The sequence below is a fragment of the Panulirus ornatus genome, chromosome 9 (genome assembly GCF_036320965.1).
Source record: "Panulirus ornatus isolate Po-2019 chromosome 9, ASM3632096v1, whole genome shotgun sequence".
Classification (NCBI taxonomy): Eukaryota; Metazoa; Arthropoda; class Malacostraca; order Decapoda; family Palinuridae; genus Panulirus; species Panulirus ornatus.
In genome coordinates this window covers 55,281,235-55,304,729 of record NC_092232.1, presented here as the reverse complement: position 1 = coordinate 55,304,729, position 23,495 = coordinate 55,281,235, and the positions used below count along the sequence as shown (strand labels likewise).

The window sequence follows — 23,495 nt, the reverse complement described above, 5'->3', positions numbered from 1 at the left end:
ATATGTGTGTCAGAGGTAGAGGGAACAAGGAGAAGCGGGAAACCAAATTGGAGGTGGAAAGATGGGAGTGAAAAAGATTTTGAACGATAGCCTGAACATACAGGAGGGTGAGAGGCATGCAAGGAATAGAGTGAATTGGAACAATGTGGTATACTGGGGTCATTGTGCTGTCAGTGGACTGAACCAGGGTATGTATTACTTCTGGGGTAAAACATGGAAAGGTCTGTGGGGCCTGGATATGGATAGGGACCTGTGGTTTCAGTGCATTACACAAGACAGCTAGAGAATGGATGTGAATGAATATAGCTTTTTTTGCCTGTTTTCCTGGAACTTCCTTGCTGAAGCAGGGGGTAGCGATGCTGCTTTTCTTGGGGTGGGGTATTGACAGGAACGGATAAAGGCAAGCAAGTATGAATATGTACATGTGTATGTATGTAATGTCTGTGTATGTGTATGTTAATATGTATATGTATGTATATGTACATATGTGGGCGTTTATGTATATATATGTGGAGTTAAGTGGATGGGCTATTCTTCATCTGTTTCCTGGCGCTACCTCACTGCTGTGGGAAACAGCGATTATGTATAATGAATTAATAGAAACACACACACACACACACACACACACACACACATACTTGTTCACAGTTTTCCATGTTAGCGAGGCAGTGCCAGAAACATGTGTAAAAAGGCAGCATTCAGTCATATCCATTCTCTAGCTGTCATGTACAGTGCACCAAAACCACGACCTGCTATCCACAGCCAGGCCTCAAAGTACATTAGGCCTATCTATCTGTCTATGCTTATAGATAGATAGATAGATGGATAGATATAGACACTTTCAGTGAATTCTGTCTCAAGTTTATTCCCTAGTTTTTTATTTTATACCAGATCATATGTTTGTTAGTTTTAGTTGATCTGCATATTCATGTAAATGGTTGAAATTTGATTGATATGTCATATTTTCCCACAGTACTACTTCAAACTTTGATGCTTTATTATACATCAGCAACAGTATCAAATTTTTCATTTCTTTTGTAATGTATTATTCATCACATATGAATTCTAACAGATTGTGAGATGTGTTATACCACAAGTGGCATTGAACTCACTCGAGTGACAGTTGTGAATACAGAAGGAAACACAGTTTATGAAAATTTAGTCAAACCTGAAAACCCCATCATTGATTACAATACAAGGTAAGAAAAAGTTACTGTAAGTATTATAAGTGCTTGCTGTGCATACAGTTCATATCAAAGCTTCATGGAAATCTGTGTATATCAGTAAGGCAGTCTCCACAATTAGTTTAGGCAATTTGTTTGAAATATTTTCCAAGTACTAAATATGTTGTATCAGAGGCATCTTCACAAAGCCCTGTACTTTGATATTTTGTCCAAAAATTTTGTGTTACCTATAGTTACCACAAGTGAGTGGGAGCTATTGCAAGTAGGTGGCAATTTTATGTAAATTAGCCATGTATTTTACAGTAGATGTTTTAGGGCTGGAAATGTAGTTTTTATTTTTTATTTTACACAGCTGATTCCTCATTACTTAGTGAAACAGCATCAGGAACGAATGAACAATGGCCTCCATTGCAAACATCAACTCTTATGTTTTCTTGTACATTATACTGTAAACGAGAACCTACCATTCACATCTAAGCCCCAAAATCTACTTCATAGTTTTCTTTGAATGCTTTATATCCCCTAGTTGAGCTCATTGACAGTACACCACTTCTGCCTCATGTCACTGATTATCTGATTCATTCTATCCTGTGCACACCTCTTTTTCCTGAATGTTCAGTCCCTATACCTTAAAGCCTTCTTCACTCCAGACTTTAGTCTCCTTCTTGATCTCCCTCTCCCCATTGGTAGGTATTATCTGATAGGCAGCCACCAACTAGGGAGGTAAATTATTGGTACTACCTGACCATAAAGTTTTGCTCTTTTAGCTCAGATAACTGTTTTTTCTTCCTGCTTCATCTAGGGTACTGGCTTTCAGTCCACAAACTTGCGGTCTTTCCATCTCACATATATACCTTGATAGCACATGTTACACATCTATCCACAACCAGGCCTTTCAGACCTTAATCTGGTTTCCCCTGCTTGCTTCATATACCCTGGTTTAGTCCACCTACTGTACAGGGGCTCCCAACTTGCAGATGTTTACCTTATGAACACTTTTTTTTTTTTTTTTTTTTTTTTTTTTTTTTTTTTTTTTTACATTTGAGGCTCCAGTCATGGACAGAAGTACATATCAAGGCTAGGCCGTAAATGAAATAGAGAGGAAATGAAATAGAGAGGATTATAGGAGGGAAAAAGAAGAGACATGGGAAAGTATTTACAAATTTTGGATGAAATGAAAAAGCCATCTTTTAAGATGTGCTAGATCATAGTTATTAGGAGAGACATGAGGGGGTAAAGAATTCTAAAACTTTGAGGTGTAGGGAAAGAAACAGTTATCAAAAGGACACACCCTTAAGTTGCCAATGGTCACACAGTAATCATGTGCCAAGTACTGCATGGTCTAGCCAGTGGATGGGGGCACACAAGCAGCCAGCTCTCAAGAGCAAAAACTAAAGTAATATCTATAGAAGAGGGAACACAAACCAACATCATGGCCTTGGGCAAAGGGTCAAATCCTGAAGTTAACCTGGAAGAATTTATTAGTTGGACCACTTTCAACTCAACTCTGTCAAGCAAGGATGTAGAGCCAGAACCACCCAGATTTAAGAGCAGTTCTCCAGACAAGTACAAATCAGTCCTTTGTATAAATGAAGCCACAGTTCAAAAGAAAAAATTTCAACATATAACAGGACTCCCAGTTTTTTAGAGGCAGACTTAGCTATTTCTGTAATGTGGAGTTTCCAGGAAAGAATGGATGCTACAGAAATACCGAGTATGTTCACTTATTCAAGAGGTGGAATTACAGAACAGTCAGAGGAGAAATGAGAGTTGTTAGAAGTTTTTGATGGAGAGATGGGTACAAACTAGGTCTTGGAGGCATTAAACTTAACTAGATTTTGTCTGCCCCACTGAGATGTCTTGTCCAATTCTAAGTTTAGTATGGAAGCTGTGTCAAGGCAAGGTGGAGATTGAGCAAGAGGAGTAGAAGTGAAGTATGTGGATGAATGCAGTGTTGAGTCTTAGCGTATTAGTGTATTTGGTTATTTTTGAAAAAGAGGAAGTCATTGATAAAAAGGAGAAAAGTGTATGAGATAAGACAGAACCTTGAGGGACACTGCTGTTGATGGAGAAAGAGTGGGAGGCTAATCCCTCAACCACAGAGGGAGATTGGCCTGAGAGGAAGCTAGATATGAAGGAGCAAAGTGAACCTAATAACCTTGCTCTTATTTGCATTTACTCTCAGCTTTCATCTTTCACACACTTTACCAAACTCAGTCACCAACTTCTGCAGTGTCTCACCCGAATCAGCCACCAGCACTGTATCATCAGCAAACAACAAATGACTCTCTTCCCAAGCCCTCTCATCCCCAACAGAGGTAGTGCAAGGAAACAGACGAGGAATAGCCCAACCTGCCCACATATACATGCATATACATAATGCCCACACACACACATATACATACATGTACATTTCAACATATACATACATACACATACACAAACATATATGCACATGTACATATTCATACTTGCTGCCTTCATCCATTCCTGGCGTCACCCCACCACACATGAAATAGCGTCCCCCTCCCTTCCAGTGAAGTAGCACCTATACATGTCCATATACATACAAATGCATATCAGCATATACACATATACATATACATACACAGACATATACATACATACACATGTACATATTCATACTTGGCTGCCTTCAATCCATTCCTGGTGCACCCTGCCTCACAGGAAACAGCATCGCTCACCCCCACTTCAGCAAAGTAATGCCAGGAAAACTGACAAAAAAAGCCACATTCGTTCACCCTCACTCTCTAGCTGTCATGTGTAACTCCCTATCCACATCCAGGCCCCACAGACCTCTCCATGGTTTACCCCAGACTTTTCACATGCTCTGGTTCAGTCATTTGTTTTGAAATTGAAATATGACATAATGAAACGCTTGTATGCATAACATAATCATGGAAAATATCTCATAATGCTTTCCCAAGCTGACAGATACTCAAGATACAAACCAAATAATCACAGGATCTTCTAAGAGTAATAATTGTTTTCTTGTTTACTGGCCTTAATGAGTGAAACATATATTTCAACACTATTGTCTCATTCAGCATGAAAAATAGTCCTTATACCGAGGTTTTCAAGGAAATACATTATCCTGCCAAAAATACCCAAAATTTCAAGTAATAGTTCTTGGATTTTTGAACCTGAAAACCTTTTTTGTTTTAAAAGTGAATTATGACATAATGAAATGCTTCTTTGCTTGAAATGATCATGGAAAATATTATGCTTCTCCAACCTGACAGATACTCATTGAATATGAGCTGAATGATCATAGAATCTTCTAAAAGAGTAACCATTTATTACTTATATATAGACTTTAATGTTCCCCAACATATATTTCAACCCCAGATTTTCAAGCATCTTTATCTTCACAAAAATGCCAAAACTACAGGTAATAATATATGATAGTTCAGGGAATTTGTTAGTATGAAAACCTTTATGTTTTTTAATTGAAATTTGATTTAAGAAATTTTATACTTGACATAATCACAGGAAATATCTCAAAATGCTTCCCAAGGTGACAGATCTCCAATAAATACAAACCAAATATTCACAGAATCTTCTGGAAGAGTAACCATTGAATACTTACAGGCTTAATGTCCCCAACATATATTTCAACCCCAGATTCGAATTCAGCATGAAAAATAGTCCTTATAATGAGGTTTTTCTTCTTATTACCATACATCAGTCTTAACATTCTATTACTTACTCAGTCAGACCACCTCACACCTCATATTTTTCTTGCATCCTTGTACACAGCAATGGTGGGACTACTACATTTTCAAACGTACCTATTGTCACCTTTCCAGATGATCTCTCTTTTCTTTCCACACTTTTCTTAGTCCACCCAGAACCTGTACCCTCTTACCCACCCTATGGCCCACTCTCTTTATCCATGGTTCCACTTGTTGTCAAATTCTTCCGAAACACTTCACTGTTCCAAATTTTCTCTATTCAAACTCACACCCCAACTAACCTGTCCCTTTGCCCTGTTAATTTTAACAGCTTTGCTATGCTTCCTCCTATCACACACTCTCCCAAACTCAAACACCAACATCTGCAGTTTCTCACTTGAACATGCCAGTAGGGCTGTGTCGTCAGCAGACAGCATCTGACTCACTTCTCAGGTCCCCCTCACCCCCAACCAACTTCATACTCACCCCTCTCTCCAGGACTTTTACATTTACCTCTCTCACCACTGTATCTATAAACAAATTAAACAGCCATGTTGACATCACACACCCTTGCCACAGACACATTTCCACGTGCTACAATTCACTCTCCTTTCTTCCTGCTCACTCACATGCCTTACACCCTTCATAAAAACTTAGTGTTTTTCACATTTTTCCTCTCTTACCATATATTCATAAGACCTTCCACAAGGCATCTCTGTCACCTCTGTCATATGCTTTTTCCAGATCCATAAAAGCCACATGTACATCCTTCCGATTCTGTCAGTATTTATCACACACATCTTTTAAAACAAACACCTGCTCCACACATCCTCTACCATTCCTGAAACCATCATATTCCTCTCCAATCTATAATTTATACTTGCCATTACCCTCTCCATCACCACTCTCCCTTACAACTTAGCAGGTACACACAACAAACTCATACCTTTGTAGTTCAAATATTCATCTTTTCCCCCTTACATTCATACAGTAGCACTAAACATGCATTTTGCCCATCTTCACGTGCCTCACCATGATTCATGCATACATTTGATACCACAGTGCACCAGTCAGCAGCACATTCACGCCCTTTCTTTAGAAATTCAGCTGAAGTACAATCCACCCCAGCCACCTCGCCATATTTCATCTTTTGCAAGACTTTCTCTGCCTTTGCTCTCCTCATAAAAGCACTTTCCATGGCTCTCACTTTGCATACCTACCTGACCCAAGCACCTTACTCATGCCATCCTATCATTAAACGCATTCAACAATCCTTCAAAATATGTATGCCATCCTATCATTAAACGCATTCAACAATCCTTCAAAATATGTATATTCCAACTCATGACTACCTGTAGTCACTTCTCCATTTGCCCCTTTCACCATTGTTTCCATTTGTTGTCATGTTTTTTTCACACTGTTAATCTCCTCCCAAACATTTATTTTCCCTGAAGTTTTTTGATAATTGCTTTCCTAACTTTCATTTGCCCTCTTTTCAGCCAATGCACCATCCCTTTGACCTCCAGTCACTTTGTTTTGTACATCTCCCTGTCATTTTCACTCCCTCCCAGTAAGTAATGCACAAATACCTCTCTTCTCACTAGCAACTTTACTTCATCATCCCACAGCTCTTTTCCCTTTCTCACAGCTCCAAGATCTGTTCACCATTCCTGTTCATCTTGCTGAATTCCCCCAGTTCTCCCAATTATACTCTCAATTGTGACATTTATCATTCACACATTTAAATTACCCATCACTATTACATGAACTCTAACATCAAAACTGCTGTCACACTAACTCAGTTGCCCTTAAAAAACACTTGTCTCTCATAATATGAACATTATTCCCATCTCTCATCTCTTCTTTGTTCTCATCTTGGTTATATCCACACAGATTTAGACAACCCAGCATGGTTTGCGTAAGTAATAAAAGGGTAAGAGAGATGTGTGATACTAAAAAAAGTGTGGTTTAGATAGAAGAGGATGTGCTGAAATGGTTTGTATATATAGAGATAATGAGTGTGGAAAGGTTGACAGATGGGATATATGTATCAGGAGTGGAGGGACCAAGGAAAAATAAGGAGACCAAAATGGAGATGGAAAGATAGAATAAAAATTATTTTGAGTGATTAGGGCCTGAATATGCAGAGGGGTGAAAGGTAAGCCCGGGATGGAGTGAATTGGAGTGATATGGTTTACTGGGTACATGCTGCACACTCAAATATTAGTGTTTATTTAGTATGGGTCACATTGCTCAGTTTACTGTTTTATTATTTAAACTAATTACAAAATGAATTTCAGGAAATGTTTTTGATGCACGTATGATTGATTTGCATAGGTTGTAGTTTTGGTAAAATTGTTATAAGATTTATTAATATTGTCCTATTAGTATGATGCAATTTATACTTTTCACCACTATTAAATTTCCAAATCATTGTAAAGCTTGGTTTGTGGCTTTAATGTGGGGAGATGCCTTTAGAAATATTTTGAAACAGGGTGCACTTTTTGTTGCATTGAAACTATTACATGATTAGCAATACAGGTCTATAATAGTTTTTTGATCGTGTTTAAAATATTCATCTTTCACAGGTTTTCAGGGATAACCGAAAGTGACCTACAAGATGTGAAAACAACACTGCTAGATGTGCAGGCTGCTTTGCTCACACGTTTCTCAGATAAGACTATTCTCATTGGACACAGTCTTGAGTCTGATTTTCAGGCACTCAAGGTAAATCATCATTAGGTGTCAAAATGGGTTTTTCTGGGCTTTGATCCAATTTCATAAATCTGTGGAGGAATTTTAAAGATTTTGTTGTTCAGAAGATATTGACAATTTTTCTTTGAAAGTCCTTTTCATTTATTGAGATTTTTTGGGGGGACAAAAGTATTTTTGTTTATTTTTCAAAATCAAAGGTTTAGTTTAATGATAGACAGTATAATGTAAAATGTATGGACTTGAACATTACATGAAGATAGCCCCTCACTGGACACCTGATATGAGTTATGGAAAAATAATGTTTGATTGGATTACAGGAATGATGTCAGAGAATCATGTTTATATTGAAGAAATAGGAATGGTGATATGTGGTGATCCTGTTCTTCGAACTTTCCATTTTTCATCCAAAAGCTAGCAGTTAATGTATAGGCTTTGCATGATTTGTGGATCTTCAGCTTCTCTAGTTAAAACAACACCCTAGAGCTTTGGATATATTGGTGATAGCTGCAGATAATTTTGCTTGTCTTAAGAGGATAGTTTGATAGTAAGTTAACTATGATTGTAGTTATGTAGATAGAATGGTGCATGGGCCAAAATTTAGAGTGGTTTTCACTGATATGGTCAAAGAACTTTAGTCATTTTACAGGTTGTATAGAAGTAATCCATTTTCAACATTGCTATCTTTTAAGCTGTTGGAGTCAGTAGTGTCCCATAAATCCATGTAATCATTGGGATTTTGAGCCACTTCCTTGGCATGATAGAGTTGTTGTACTCAATTTTTTCACCTTTTTAGAAGTACTGAGCCACCATGTGGAAATGCCCCACACATGCACATGGTAACACTGTGTGGCATGCATTTAGTATATTCTTAATGTTAGAATTCCTCCCTGAAAGTTGTATCACCAGTAAGCATATCATCACTTATAGTTATCACATTATCAGATCTCTAAGTCTGCTGTACCAATATGACAGCACTACACGCAAGGACTAGTTGCAGCATGCTACACAAACTGTCCTCTGATCAGTTGCCCATCCTGATAACACCATCAAGCCCCCCCCTATCTATGCAACCATCAGAAAACTTACACAAACTTCAGGAAATCAGATTGGCCAGCATTCACACAGTACATGGAAACAAAGCTCCAAAATTTCAATTTAGATGATTTCTGTTCCCTGGATCATGCAGTTTTCACACTTCACCAGTATCTCCAACTAAGCCAGCAAAAAGCATATACCACAAGGGCATAGAAAGAAAGATAATCCTAATTTTTCCCCACAAGTTACACACCTCAAAGCAAAGAAACCAGCTCAAACACAGCCACTCACCATCAATAGAGATCCAACTCTTAAGTCCCATCAGCATGATTCAACAGACATTTTCACTAAAATAGATGTGCTCTTTAAACACCACAATTGCTCCCAAACCATTATCATGAGTAATTTTTTATTTCAGTTTTGACTACACATTCAGCAGTTTGGGATTAAAATGCATGGTAAATCATCCATTGCCTGTTAACTGTGTTAAACCAGATCCTACCACTTGCAGTAAGAATATATGAGGAGGTGAATGAGATGCTGCTGACATGACTGCCATAAGCGTGTGGTGTGTGTATTTTGATGATACAGCTTTGCCCTGGCATCATTCTCATCAGTACTAACTCAGACTCCTCTGAACAACACCCAAGCCTCTGAACAGTGTGTGACTTTTGGGATGATATTCTCTCAACAGTAGATTTCAGGATAACATCCCATAAAACATATCTGAATGAGCCAGATCTTTTTAGTTTACTTCTTTATTTCACCTTAGATGGTCTTCGGGTGGGACTAGTTTTGCCATTACAATGTTGGTCACTAAGAAAGAAATAGATATTGCTTTCTAAGAGGATGTTCAGCAGTCTGTTGCCATATTTATACTTGAGACAAAATTCCTAATGTTTGATTCGCCTGACTGTTTTGTTTTCATTGTGATGACTGATAAAAACATTTGAATATGTGGACCATGCCATTTCTTTGTAAGCTGTGTTTGCTGGTTGTTGCCTATCATTTGTGTCCTTTATTCAGAGTTTGCTTTCAGATTGTCATCAAAGACTTTGATATCAGATTATTATCAGATTGAGTGCCACTAAACACTCTACTTGGTTTATATGTCTTCCTGACACTGATTAATGAGATTTTCTTGTCCTGTTACTGGAGCTGTTCCTGAAAGAATCATTAATTTTAAACAGGTTCTGCATGAATTATATTGGGGGACAAAGAAAGGAAACATCTCAAACTTTCAGAAATATAATTACCTGTATGTTATAACCTGTTTGCACTGTATTGGAAGGAATTTTACATCTCCTCTCCCCTAAAAAGACCGGTGTATCCTCGTTTTAATTTTGCACAATCCACTTTACATGTTTTTGATATTAGGATAATATAGATTGTATACCAAGCCATTTATTGAAACAGTCACTTTGAGTTCTTGATTGAAAAGACATCTTGTCTCCCAGGGTAAACAATTTACGTTCACAAAAAACACTTATATTTAATGAATGGAATATCACAATTGAAATGTTCAGTTCCCTAAGGTAGACTGAGTTCACACATAATCAAAATAGAAGCTGAAAGATAAAACCATATATGTTTGGCTGTCCTGGGAGGGGATTATGCAAGAAAACAAAATGCTTTACAAATTCAGAGCTAACAAACATTCTGCCAAAGTCATAGATGTTTTTGTCTTAAGTTTGATAAGGCAGTTGAAGCAATCCATGTCTATTAACACCTGTTTTCTCCTTTAATTTTCTACATCCTTGACCATGGCACTTTCCTTTCAGTGCACTTGCTGTGTTCATATGTATTAGAAAGCACTACAGAATGTTGTACCATCTTTTGCATGAAATCACTTTGTAACTTTACCTTCATAGATTGTCCTTGTAAAGAGCCATGGAAATGATACTGTATATGGGTATATCTGTATATGGTTTTATTGTCACTGACTTCCTGCAGCTTGCCATATGTTAGGTCGTTTTACAGAGGTTTTGGGTCTTGAATGACTGTAGGGTATCAAGAAATGAAGTTAGATTTTATCCATAGTGAAAGAGAGAAAGAAGATAATGAGGGGAAGAAAAGTGTGAAGAATGAAGTGAAGAAAAACTCCAATAGTTTTGAATTTTACTAAGTTGATGAGTGAAAGAAGAGTGTGAAAGGATAAAATGAAGAAAAACATTAATAGATTTAATTTAACTAAGCTGATAAGTGAATATTTTAGCATACTGTACTAATGTTTATTCTTTAGCTGATCCATGATACAGTTGTGGATACCAGTGTAGTATTTCCACACAAGATGGGTGCCCCCTACAAACGTGCTCTTCGCAACCTAGCTTCAGAGTACCTCAAGAAAATTATCCAAAATGATGGTAAGGATTTCATTTTGTATTTATTTTATACTTTTTTGTGTCATGATTCAATCCATTGACAGCACGTAGACCTCAGTATACCTCATTGTTCCAGTTCATTCTATTCCTTGCACGCCTCTCACCCTCCTGTATGTTCAGGCCTCGATTGCTCAAAGTTTTTTTTTCACTCCATCCCTCCACCTCTAGTTTGGTCTCCAACTTCTTGTTTCCTCCATCTCTGACACATGTATCCTCTTTGTATGTCTTTCCTCTTTCATTCTCTCCATATGTACAAATCATTTCAACACACCCTCTTCTGATCTCTCAACCACATTCTTTTTATTTCCACACATCTCTCTTACCCTTTCATTACTTACTCGATCAAACCACCTCACACCTCATTTTGTCCTCAAACATTTCATTTCTAACACATCCACCCTCCTCCATACGACCCTATCTATTCCTTCACACCTACCCATTTTTGCTCTCCAAGATAATGTTCTCTATTTCCACACATTCTTCATCGCTCCCAGAACCTTCGCCCCCTCCCCCACCCATGACTCACTTCTGCTTCCATGGTTCCATTCACTGCTAAGTCCACTCCAGATGTCTAAAATGCTTCACTTCCTCCAATTTTTCTCCATTCAAACTTACATCCCAAGTATCTTGTCCCTCAACCCTGCATAACCCAATAACTTGCTCTTTTTCACATTTACTCTCAATTTTCTCCTTTCATACACTTTTTTTCCCACAGGAAATTTTCCTTACAGAAGTAACATCTTTCACATTAGTGAGACTGATTTTTTATTTTTTCTACAGTTTCCGGTCATGACAGTGCAGAAGATGCAACGACTTGTATGTATCTTATGCAGTGGAAAGTCAAAGAGGATATCAAAGGTATGAAATAGCCAGTCAGAAATGGGCTTATTATCTGATATTGATTGGCAGTGAGTGAACTAAGAGTGATGTTATAAACAGTATGTTTATTGAAGGTATAGTTATTATTGAATGTACTTTGTTCAAGTGATATTTATTGACTCAAAGTTTGAAAGCAAAATCATTCGTAAGTGTCACAGATAATGTTCAGTACATGATTTATTTAATGTAATTTAATTTCTGTACAGTACCTCTTTGATCACACATCACACACTTTTCATATTAGTTAGGTTTGTGCAAACTTGAAGTTATTTCACTTTATGTTTTGAAAAGGACATGCATGTAATGAGATTCATCACCCTTGGGTTCACCAGAACTTGAATAATTTTTACCAAGCAGTCCTTTCCAGTCATGGCCAGCTATTATTGCAAAGCATCAGCACTCCCTTACAACTTTCATTCATAGGCCAACCCATTTCATCCCTTAGAAAGTAATGAAACAGTCATCTGTTTGTCATCCTCCCAGTTAGTCTATAAAGCTCCTTCCTTGAAAACTGGCTATCAGAAATGTTTTTCATAAGAGCATACCAGGTTGAGTTGTGGATTGGTCCTCTGCTGTATTGTTGCAAGCTGAATGGTTACCAGAGGAAAATGTTATTCATGTGGATTTAGCAGGACCCATCTTTTATCCATATTGGATTGTACAGGCAGTTTTACAGTCTAAAGAAAATATTTGAAGTACTGATGTTGTGATGTTTTAAGATCATCAACCAGTCTCATTTCATTATGGTTCCTGGCATCATGGGGTTTGGACATGATTGAAGATGGATTATCTTGTGTTTATCTTCAGTATATGACCTTTTACAAGGTAAGGAGGTTGATTGGGAATGTGTAATTTTTTGTTTGAACCTTACCCTTTTTGTTGTTTCTCTTTACGTCTTGCAGTTTTTTCTAATGGGAATTTTCAGGTTATGAATTGATACTCTCGTGAAGTACATAATCATTTTAGATTTGTTTCTCCTCAAATTAGTATGATTGAATTTTAGAGGAAATTTATTCAAGTTAAACTGCGATGTCTGTTATGTTGTAGCATCGAATCACATATCTTATAATAGTGTTATTGATCAACAGCATATATTTCATAAGTTTTACTAGGACTTACATGTTGCTGTTAGAAGTTTATCTTCATGTGGTTTAATGTTGAGAGGTGATTGAATGTTCTTCGATGTTTTTCATTTTGATGAGAGATTTTTTGTCTTCGTGGATTTCTGATAAAATTATTTACCTCTTAAGAAAGTTACCAAGGTCACTGATGGTTGCAGAGATAGAAATGGAAAAAAGCACCCAGTGAAAGGTATTATGATACTGTGAAGGATAAGAATAACTTATTTAGTGACCAAGGTTTTTAATCAACAGGGTAGTAAGGCAGCAAGTCTTCCCAAGGAAAGTGGGTGTACCATCCCTTGTGCTAGCTTGCATTTTTTTCCCACTAGTTTTCGAAATCCTTTTTGGCAAGATTGCATTGGTATGAGTAGGAATGGACTTAATGATTATAGGTAAATATCTTTAGACCATTTGAAAAAGAATGATAGAGAAGCATTTCAAACAGACCAGGATTATTTTTTTTCAAAGGTAATAGAAATTTTAAAGTGGATCAGGAGGAGGAGACAAAAACTCCTCAAAACATGAGCCTTTATCACTCACCTTCCCTTGGTAGTAACAGCAACCATCATGAATAGTAGTTCAGTGTCACCAGATACTGTTTAGAAAGGGGAACCCCAAAGGACTATCTCTGCCAACTTTGGTTCAAATGGCCGTGTGTAGTATGTGAAGATTGAAATGTGAAAGATTAGCCTACAAGATGTGAGAGGATTGAAATGTGAAAGATTAGCCTACAAGATGATGATGGAAGATGACATATGATGGGCATTACACACCAGGTGATGGTAAAAGCTCAAATGGCTTTTGGCCAGGCAAACTAAAGATGTGTTAAAATTTCTGTTGCATTATTTAAGCTTTTAAGCACGTCTTTTGCATTTGATGATGCTAATAGTGTTATATTTGATGAAATGATTTGACAAATGTTTGTAAGCATCGATCTCATTGGGATGCATTAGTTCCAACAGAGCAACTGCAGCATCTCTACATCCTTCATGACAAAAGGTAATTGTTCTCATGTTGTCAGTCCCAGTGTACCATCCAAATTCTCGAGGTGCAGTCTCAGACAGGTGCCAGCAACCTTAGGTTGGAAATGTTTCCTTTTCATTCAGTCCTCATTAAGGAATGTTTAGGATCATTTTTGAAGTCAGTTTATTTCTTTACTGAAACTGAGACCTTGTTATTTTTGGACTGCAACATTTTATTTTTCAACCAGATGGGAATCATTGCTGATGCATTTAAACAGTATGTGGTCTTCCTTGAATGCTATGGTTATTTTAATATTGATCTCACCATGGGAATTAGAAATAATTTGTTTTCCTTCTTCATTCTGGGAGTTTAAATTTCTCAGCAGGTCAGGTATCAAAGGTAAATCTGTGGAAATTCAAGAGTCTTCATTTTTACTTACATATTCAGGAATGTGGACAACCCATGTCCTGCGATCTTTATCACTAAGGAAAGTTTTTGTTATTCAGTCTTCTAGCAGTAACAATGAGTATGCTGTCATTGAAGTGTAATCATTTAGATTCCTCTTTTTCTTGTCCTAGGGATGATAGTACCCCATCATATGAAAGGATGGGGGAATGATGATCACTCCATTTTAACAACAGGTCTGTGCTTTGAAACCATGCTTCTCCAGAGTACCAAATAATTTAATCATATGATTTACAAGACATGTGGCCTATTAGGTAACTCCTGTGAGTCTCTATGATGACATTTTGCCCAAGACAGTGCTAGTGCTGAGAATACTACATCTTTTTTTTTTTTTTTTTTTTTTTTTTTTTTTTTTTTTTTTGCCGCTGTCTCCCACGTTTACGAGATAGCGCAAGGAAACAGACGAAAGAAATGGCCCAACCCACCCCCATACACATGTATATACATACGTCCACACACGCAAATATACATACCTACACAGCTTTCCATGGTTTACCCCAGACGCTTCACATGCCTTGATTCAATCCACTGACAGCACGTCAACCCTGGTATACCACATCGCTCCAATTCACTCTATTCCTTGCCCTCCTTTCACCCTCCTGCATGTTCAGGCCCCGATCACACAAAATCTTTTTCACTCCATCTTTCCACCTCCAATTTGGTCTCCCTCTTCTCCTCGTTCCCTCCACCTCCAACACATATATCCTCTTGGTCAATCTTTCCTCACTCATTCTCTCCATGTGCCCAAACCATTTCAAAACACCCTCTTCTGCTCTCTCAACCACGCTCTTTTTATTTCCACACATCTCTCTTACCCTTACGTTACTTACTCGATCAAACCACCTCACACCACACATTGTCCTCAAACATCTCATTTCCAGCACATCCATCCTCCTGCGCACAACTCTATCCATAGCCCACGCCTCGCAACCATACAAGCATTGTTGGAACCACTATTCCTTCAAACATACCCATTTTTGCTTTCCGAGATAATGTTCTCGACTTCCACACATTCTTCAAGGCTCCCAGAATTTTCGCCCCCTCCCCCACCCTATGATCCACTTCCGCTTCCATGGTTCCATCCGCTGCCAGATCCACTCCCAGATATCTAAAACACTTCACTTCCTCCAGTTTTTCTCCATTCAAACTCACCTCCCAATTGACTTGACCCTCAACCCTACTGTACCTAATAACCTTGCTCTTATTCACATTTACTCTTAACTTTCTTCTTTCACACACTTTACCAAACTCAGTCACCAGCTTCTGCAGTTTCTCACATGAATCAGCCACCAGCGCTGTATCATCAGCGAACAACAACCGACTCACTTCCCAAGCTCTCTCATCCCCAACAGACTTCATACTTGCCCCTCTTTCCAAAACTCTTGCATTCACCTCCCTAACAACCCCATCCATAAACAAATTAAACAACCATGGAGACATCACACACCCCTGCCGCAAACCTACATTCACTGAGAACCAATCACTTTCCTCTCTTCCTACACGTACACATGCCTTACATCCTCGATAAAAACTTTTCACTGCTTCTAACAACTTGTCTCCCACACCATATATTCTTAATACCTTCCACAGAGCATCTCTATCAACTCTATCATATGCCTTCTCCAGATCCATAAATGCTACATACAAATCCATTTGCTTTTCTAAGTATTTCTCACATACATTCTTCAAAGCAAACACCTGATCCACATCTGTCTTGTGTAATTTACACTGTACTCTCTTTCCTGTTGCATGCTGTTCATAGTTTTTGATTCTTGGTTATTCCTCTGCATATTTTTATCCAGTCATCCAGTTTTCTTTAGAAGGTTTTAATGCTCACTTCATCCATATCATAGATGTAAATGAGTAGAAAACTGAATAGCTTTTCCATATTCTTATTCAGGGAACTGAAATATTTTTGTTTGGTATTAGTTCAAGCCCTCCCCCCCTTATCTGTTGCCATGCCTAGACTTATATATCCTTCTCTTCTACTTTCAAGACTGTATAGTTGCAGTTGTTTTAATCTTTCATGGTGGTGCAGGTGTTCCAGTGTTCACTTTTGCTCGTAAAGTGTTTCTGAATTCTCTCTAATATATTCATTCACATTTGTTTGGTTGGTGACCATATAACGTCAGTATTAAATTTTTTCTTTATGTGTATTATATATGATCATCATAAAAAAAATTTTATATTTGCGTGTGTGGACGTGTGTATGTACATGTGTATGGGGGGGGGGGGCATTTCTTTCGTCTGTTTCCTTGCGCTACCTCGCAAACGCGGGAGACAGCGACAAAGTATAAAAAAAAAAAAAAAAAAAAAAATTTTGAAGTTTTATTTGGTTTGATTAAAAACTTGATTGCTTAATTTCATTGATTTCCATATATCAGCTAGCCCCATCAAAATCTTGAGAATATTTTGTTGAAGGCATTACTCTAATGAATTTTAGAATTTATATCCCATTGTTTGAAATATCTAAGTGCAAAAAAATGCTGATTCTTGAGTTATCCTTTGTCTTCAGAACTTCTCATGTAAACATATATGATTTGAATCCATACATAAAGTGAAAACTCTACCTTTGAAGTCATTAAAAAGAACATGTTAAAGCTCAAAATTCCTCCTTTTCAATCATTAGAAGGTGCAAGTTTAGAGTTCCTTTTACTGTAGCTGTTGTGTTAATTACATTTAGCTTTAGGCTTAAGAGTGACTAATGTATGCACACCCTTGATGTATTCAGTTGCATATATCACTGGATTCATCTAATGTATGTGAAGCTACACAGGAAAAGAATGAAAGTGTTATTTTTCCACAACTCTAGTTAAGATTATGTACTTCTGTTTTCTTTTCTATTACTATGTGTATTTTCAGATTATTGGATATATTCTGAAATATGTACCCTGCACAGGATCACTTTATAATTGAGGATGAGAAGTAATAATCCTGTTTTAATTTTTGTGTAAGTTCTTTTGTTCAAAATCGGGAGTGGAAGTGTGTCTTAACCAGTTTTTAAGCTGTTAGCATCATATTCTTCAGACAGACCAACCAATAACACTGAGCAAAATTTGAAAGTTAGGTTATCCATTGTATAACTTTAATGCTTATTGCTTGATGATTGATGACTTCCTTGAGATAGTATAATCCTATTAACAGATTTGATGAATCTGATCAGTGAACCTGTTCTGTGGATGAAATTGGTCCTCTTAATTGTTGAACTGCTTGGATGTATTTGATAATTGAATGGGAGTATTGGCATTCATTCCCCATGTATACAGCTTTCTTCTTATGTGATTTGATATCTCCCTTGAATTCTCTCAGTTGCAGAAAATTGCTTTAAGTGTAGGAACTGATGTTGTACTCTGACAGGAGACTTTGAGGTTTGCACCACCTGTTGTCCATGTTTGTTCTCTTGGTAGAGCTACATTTTCTGTAACTGATACTCTTCCAGCATTTGTTTGATCTTAAAGCTGCAGTTCATTGATCATGGCTGAACATATTTTTTTTCTTTGTTAGCTGTGAGTGGCTTATCCCTTTTGGGCAGTTGTTGATGAGTGTTGATAGCTGACTTGAGTTTATGGGATTCTTTGTTGGGGTCTAGCTGCCTTGAGTAGACAGGACTGTGTGATATGCATTTTGAAAACTTTCTTTGTCATCTTACTAAAATCAGTGTTTTCATTAATTTTTTTTCACAGAATTGAATCTTTGTTTCTGAAAACAGGAATGGATAAAACACCTCGGAAACTTGTATAAGGCAAAACAAATTTCCAGTATTGATTTCCTCCATCTGTATTTTTCCCATGTCATGTTTATTTGCAGTATATCATTACTTTGTAAAATTGAGTAATTGATTAGCATAACCCATCTTTAATGCATAGAGACAATACATTTGACATTTTTATCACTCACCTTTAGTTAACTTCATTGTAGGTAACAGAATTGTTCCATTTTGTTTATATGTCACAATTTCAATGTGCCTAGGTTTCCCATATATATTCCCTAAAATTATTTTTGTAATATACAGTGTACTTATGGCCTTGATATTGAAATATGAATATTCTGGCTGCTCCTTTAGTATACAACATGTAAACTGTTTTGATTAGGTTAGCTGCCAGTAGAATAGCATCTGCTTGTTTTATACTGTGACTTGCACAGAAGGAAGTTAATGTACAGTATTTTAATTTTTTGTTCAACAAAAATACATTGACATTCATTGTTTAATATCTTACTCTATTACTACAAATGTATATAGTTTTCTAATTTAAGTTACTTTGTTAATGAATGTAAATAGAGAGGAACTGTAATTTTTTCTTTATCCCAGTCAGAACTACATTGAGTGAGCAAGTGCATGAGAATTATTCCAAGTCTCAAGTTAGTAGTGTGTGATTTACCTACCATAGTTTTTTCCAAACTCTTTCACAAAATTTCCTCACACACTGATCTCAAAAATACTGTGAAGTTATCATCAATGTGTTATTGGTTCCAGCTGAAATATTTATTTCTTTAACCCCCAACATTCACACAGTTATTTTTCCTAACCTTACATATTGATGAAATGGTTGTCATTTTTCTTTTATTCCTTCATGAGTAGTTATTTTTGGTATACTTTATTAATAACTTTATAAGTAACTTTTCTACAGGTACTGTATACATATCAAAAGAGATTGGTAAATGTGAGACTAGCAAAACTGCACACTTCCCTACCACACTGTGTATGCAGGGTTACTGAGAGTGATTGTCCTGTTGAGACATTCGGCACCCATACATGCATCCCTCTGTACGCCTGCCCCTTCCCAGAATTTAAGCATGATTTTTGGCAGGAATCATCAGAGCAAAGATCTTCCTTTGTTAATGTTGATCATGTAGCAAAGATCCATGTTTATGAATGTTAAAGGGTTAAACAAAGAAATATGATTTGCCAGAGTTATGATAGTCCATAAAGAAGCCTGAAGCAGAGTATTCGTATGTTTTTTTTTTTTCATACTTTGCAGCACATGTAATATAGAATGTGTACTGATTGTGATTACATAATAGTGCATCTTTGTGGTTTCAATGTAATGTTGAATATATTTATTTTTTTACTGTATATAAACTGGTTTTTCATAAGGAGTTTTCATTAGTGATCTTACCGTAAAACATTTGTTGCATTGATATTTTGCAAAACTGTTGGCACTTGTCCATGTGGTAATTGCGCAACTTTTGAAGATCGTTATATGAAATTTTCTTTTTTGATTAATGAGAAATGTTACATGAAAGTTAGGTATTGATTTCTTGATGAATTCTTCTGGAAATTCAGGTACTGAATTGATGAGGAACACTACATGAAAGTTAGGTATTAAATTAATGAGAAATGCTACGTAAAAATTAGGTATTAAATTCATGATAAATGCTACTTGAAAGTTGGGTATTACATTAATGAGAAATGCCACTTGGAAGGTAGGTATTGAATTAATGAGAAATTCATAGGGTACACTAGGCTTTAGGTATAAGTCAGAATGGTGGTATCTTTAAGAATTACTGATTCTAGTTATCAAATATTCATGGTGAAACCTCTCTCTAAGAATCTGAGAATGAACTTTGAATTTAAATCATTAGAATGTTGTATGTTCCATGTTAAAGCTGATGGACCTATAGTGTTTAGGATATATATTTGTTTATGTAATTACTTATTACCAGTTTGTAGAATATTGGAAGGGAGGTCTACACATATGGGTCCTATCTCTTAAACACTCTTTTTTATGTTTTTTAGTGTGTGTGTATTTCTGTGTAGATGTCTGTATACTTGGCAGAGCTGGAGGAATATATGCATTTTTGTTTTGTAAAAGACCAACTACGACGACATGCCCACCCATTCAAGCAACCATCTTTTGCTGGCCACCCAGTCATGGACCTTGAAAAAGATATGTTTTTTGTTATGTCAATAGATCTTGGGATTCCACCACAGAGGCATAACAAAGTTACAGGCTACCATCAAGCCATCAAAAAAGGGCTTGACCTCAAAGCAGGAGGTTGAGATATGGAGGCCTCACTTCTTACTTGTATTAGAGATGGGCAGATGCTTTGTTGCAAACTTAGATATATATGAAAAAAGATGATTACTTCATTACAAGATTCATGTTCACATCAGGGACTTCAGGACCACTGTGAGAGGAGGTTGGCCAGGTCAGTGGCTTTAGACCTCTTGGAAACAAGTTTTTTCCCCAAAATTTTGGTATAGATTGAACTAACTGCATGACATATTAATGGTGCATTACATCTTTCTTTTTTCCAAGGACAGAGGAGAAAGATTACTTCTCACGTTTCTCATATGTCATGGAAGGCGACTAAAGAGGGCAAGAGTGGGGGGCTAGAAACACCCTTCTTTGTATTTCAATTTTTAAAAGTTGGAACAGAAGTGAGGATTGCTCATCCTTCTGAAGGCTTAGGATGGGTTGTCTGAATGTGCGTGGATTTAACCAAAATAAGTAATGAAAGGGTAAGAGAGATGTGTGGTAATGAAAAGAGTGTGGTTGAGAGAGCAGAAGAGGGTGTTTTGAAATGGTCTGGTCGCATGGAGAGAATGAGTGAAGAAAGATTGACAGAGGATATATGTGTCAGAGGTGGAGGGAACGAGGAGAAGTGGAAGACCAAATTGGAGGTGGAAAGATGGAGTGAAAAAGATTTTGAGTGATCAGGGCCTGAACATGCAGGAGGGTGAAAGGCATGCAAGGAATAGAGTGAATTGGAATGATGTGGTATACCGGGGTCGACGTGCTGTCAGTGGATTGAACCAGGGCATTTGAAGTGTCTGGGGTAAAGTATGGAAAGTTTTGTGGGGCCTGGATGTGGAAAGGGAGCTGTGGTTTCGGTGCATTATACATAACAGCTAGAGACTGAGTGTGAACGAATGTGGCCTTTGTTGTCTTTTCCTAGCGCTTCCTCGCACACATGTGGGGGAAGGGGGCTGTCATTTCATGTGTGGCGGGATGGCAGCGGGAATGAATTAGGACAGACAGGGGATAGGGGAGAAAGAATACTTCCCACGTATTCCCTGTGTGTCGTAGAAGGCGACTAAAAGGGGAGGGAGCGGGTGGCTGGAAATCCTCCCCTTTCTTGTTTTTTTTTTTTTTTAATTTTCCAAAAGAAGGAACAGAGAAGGGGGTCAGGTGAGGATATTCCCTCTAAGGCCCAGTTCTCTGTTCTTAACGCTACCTCGCTAACGCGGGAAATGGCAAATAGTATGAAAAAGAAAAAAAAAAGTATGAATTATGTATGTGTATATATGTATATGTCTGTGTGTGTGTATATGTATGTATATGTTGAGATGTATAGGTATGTATATGTGTGTGTGTGGATGTGTATGTATATACATGTGTATGTGGGTGGGTTGGGTCATTCTTTCGTCTGTTTACAGCGACAAAGTATGATAAATAAAAAAATGATAAAAGAAGTAGGGAGAGGTAAACATTATATTTGAGAAGAACCTGGTTGTTCTCACTTGAAACAAAACCAAAAAGGAAAAAGGAAGAATGGTTTGGGAATATATTAGGAATAATGTCAGCGGATAGTTTGAGGGTGAGAGTTAAAAAAGGAATAGCTCTGCTGATGAGGCTTTGGTAATGTGCAAAAGAGTATTAGGAAGTGAGCCCCATATTAATGTGGACTAATGTGGATAAAAAAAGAAACTGGATTATAAGAGCTGGGGAAAACTTAATAAATGTTGATAACTGTGCAAAGGAGAGACTCCTAGATGTGAATTTGCAGAGGGGCAACTGGTGGGATGTTTGGTCATTACTTGGTGGAGGTGATGGTGAGGATTTGAAGAGGCTTTAGGAAAAGAGGAAATGACATAGAGGTGGAAAGGGGGTAGTGAAAGTATGTGAGCTTGGAGAAGAGGCACCTGTGAAGACAAGGAGAGATTGAGTGTGGAATGGCTAAAGGAGAGTAAGTGAAGCTAGGGGAGTGGGTATGGAATGGTAGGCATATAGGAAAGCTGTTTAAAAGTGTGGGAGAAGTGAGTGGCATGCTAAAGTTAGGAGTTGGAAAGATGAGAAAGGGTTGAGAGTAGCGTGATGATGAAATTAAGTTTCAAATGTGAGAGAAAAGAAAGGTGTGTGATCATTATTTTCTGGGAAGGAGTGCAAGTGATTGGGAGACGTACAAGAGAAAGTGGCAGGAGGATGAGAATAAGGTGCCAGGGCTGTGAAATAGAGCAGAGGAGCACTGGGCTGAGTGAGTATCAGCAAACCTCTTGGAGAATAAGAATGTGTTTTGGAAGGAGCTTAATAGTGTAAGAAAAAGTAGAGAACAAATGGGAACATTGGTAAAGTTGCCAAATGGGAAGTGGTAACAGATAGAAATAAGATGAAGGGATAATGGAATCTGTATTTTGAAGGATTGTTGAATGTAGGATGCTTGGCTTGTGAAGGTACATGAAGTTAGAGAGTCATGGTCATGATAGGTGGTTCAGTGAAAAGAGTAAAGGTGGTGAAGGCATTGGTTGAGATGAAATGTGACAAGGTGGTTAAAGTGGGTGAGATTGCAGTTGAATTTCCGTAGAAAGGGAATGAAAGTTTTATTTATGCTTGTTAAAATTTTCAGTGTATTTAAGGATCATGTTGAGATGCTTAAGGACTGTCAGAATGCCTGTATAATGTCATTTATAAAAGCATAAGGGACAAAGGCAAATGTTTGAATTACAGAGGTATAAGTTTGTTGAGTTTACACGTTAGGTTGTATGGGAGAGTAGTGATTGAGAGAATGGTGCTTGCACAGATTAGGAAGGAACAGTGTGGTATAGATCAGGTGTTTGCTCTAAAGAATTTATGTGAAAATTACTTACGAAACAAGAATTTGTATGTATGCATGGAAAAATCACATGATTGAGTTGATAGAGATGCCTTGTGAAGATGTTATGAATCTGTGGTTTGGGAGGAAAGCTGTTAAAAGCAGTGAGTTTTCATCAAGAGAGCAAGACATGTGTGCCGGTAGGTAGAAAGGAAGGTTAGTGGTTCCAAGTGAGAGTGGGTCTGAAACACGGATGAGTGATGTAGCCAAGGCTGTTTAATCTGTTTAGGGATGGAGTGTTGA

The 23,495-nt window shown here is 37.4% G+C and overlaps 1 protein-coding gene across 2 annotated transcripts in view; it reads left to right on the top strand.

Annotated features, from left to right (window-relative positions):
• Positions 1-21,928, top strand: part of LOC139750445 (uncharacterized) — a 110,661-nt gene extending 88,733 nt beyond the window's left edge. For both annotated transcript variants that reach the window (XM_071665253.1, XM_071665252.1), the window contains exons 14-17: positions 1,073-1,199; positions 7,468-7,606; positions 10,872-10,992; positions 11,791-21,928. In XM_071665253.1, coding sequence (XP_071521354.1) covers positions 1,073-1,199; positions 7,468-7,606; positions 10,872-10,992; positions 11,791-11,879 — 476 coding nt within the window. In that variant the 3' untranslated portion in view covers positions 11,880-21,928. The remainder of the gene's footprint in view (positions 1-1,072; positions 1,200-7,467; positions 7,607-10,871; positions 10,993-11,790) is intronic.
• Positions 21,929-23,495: the final 1,567 nt, after the last annotated feature.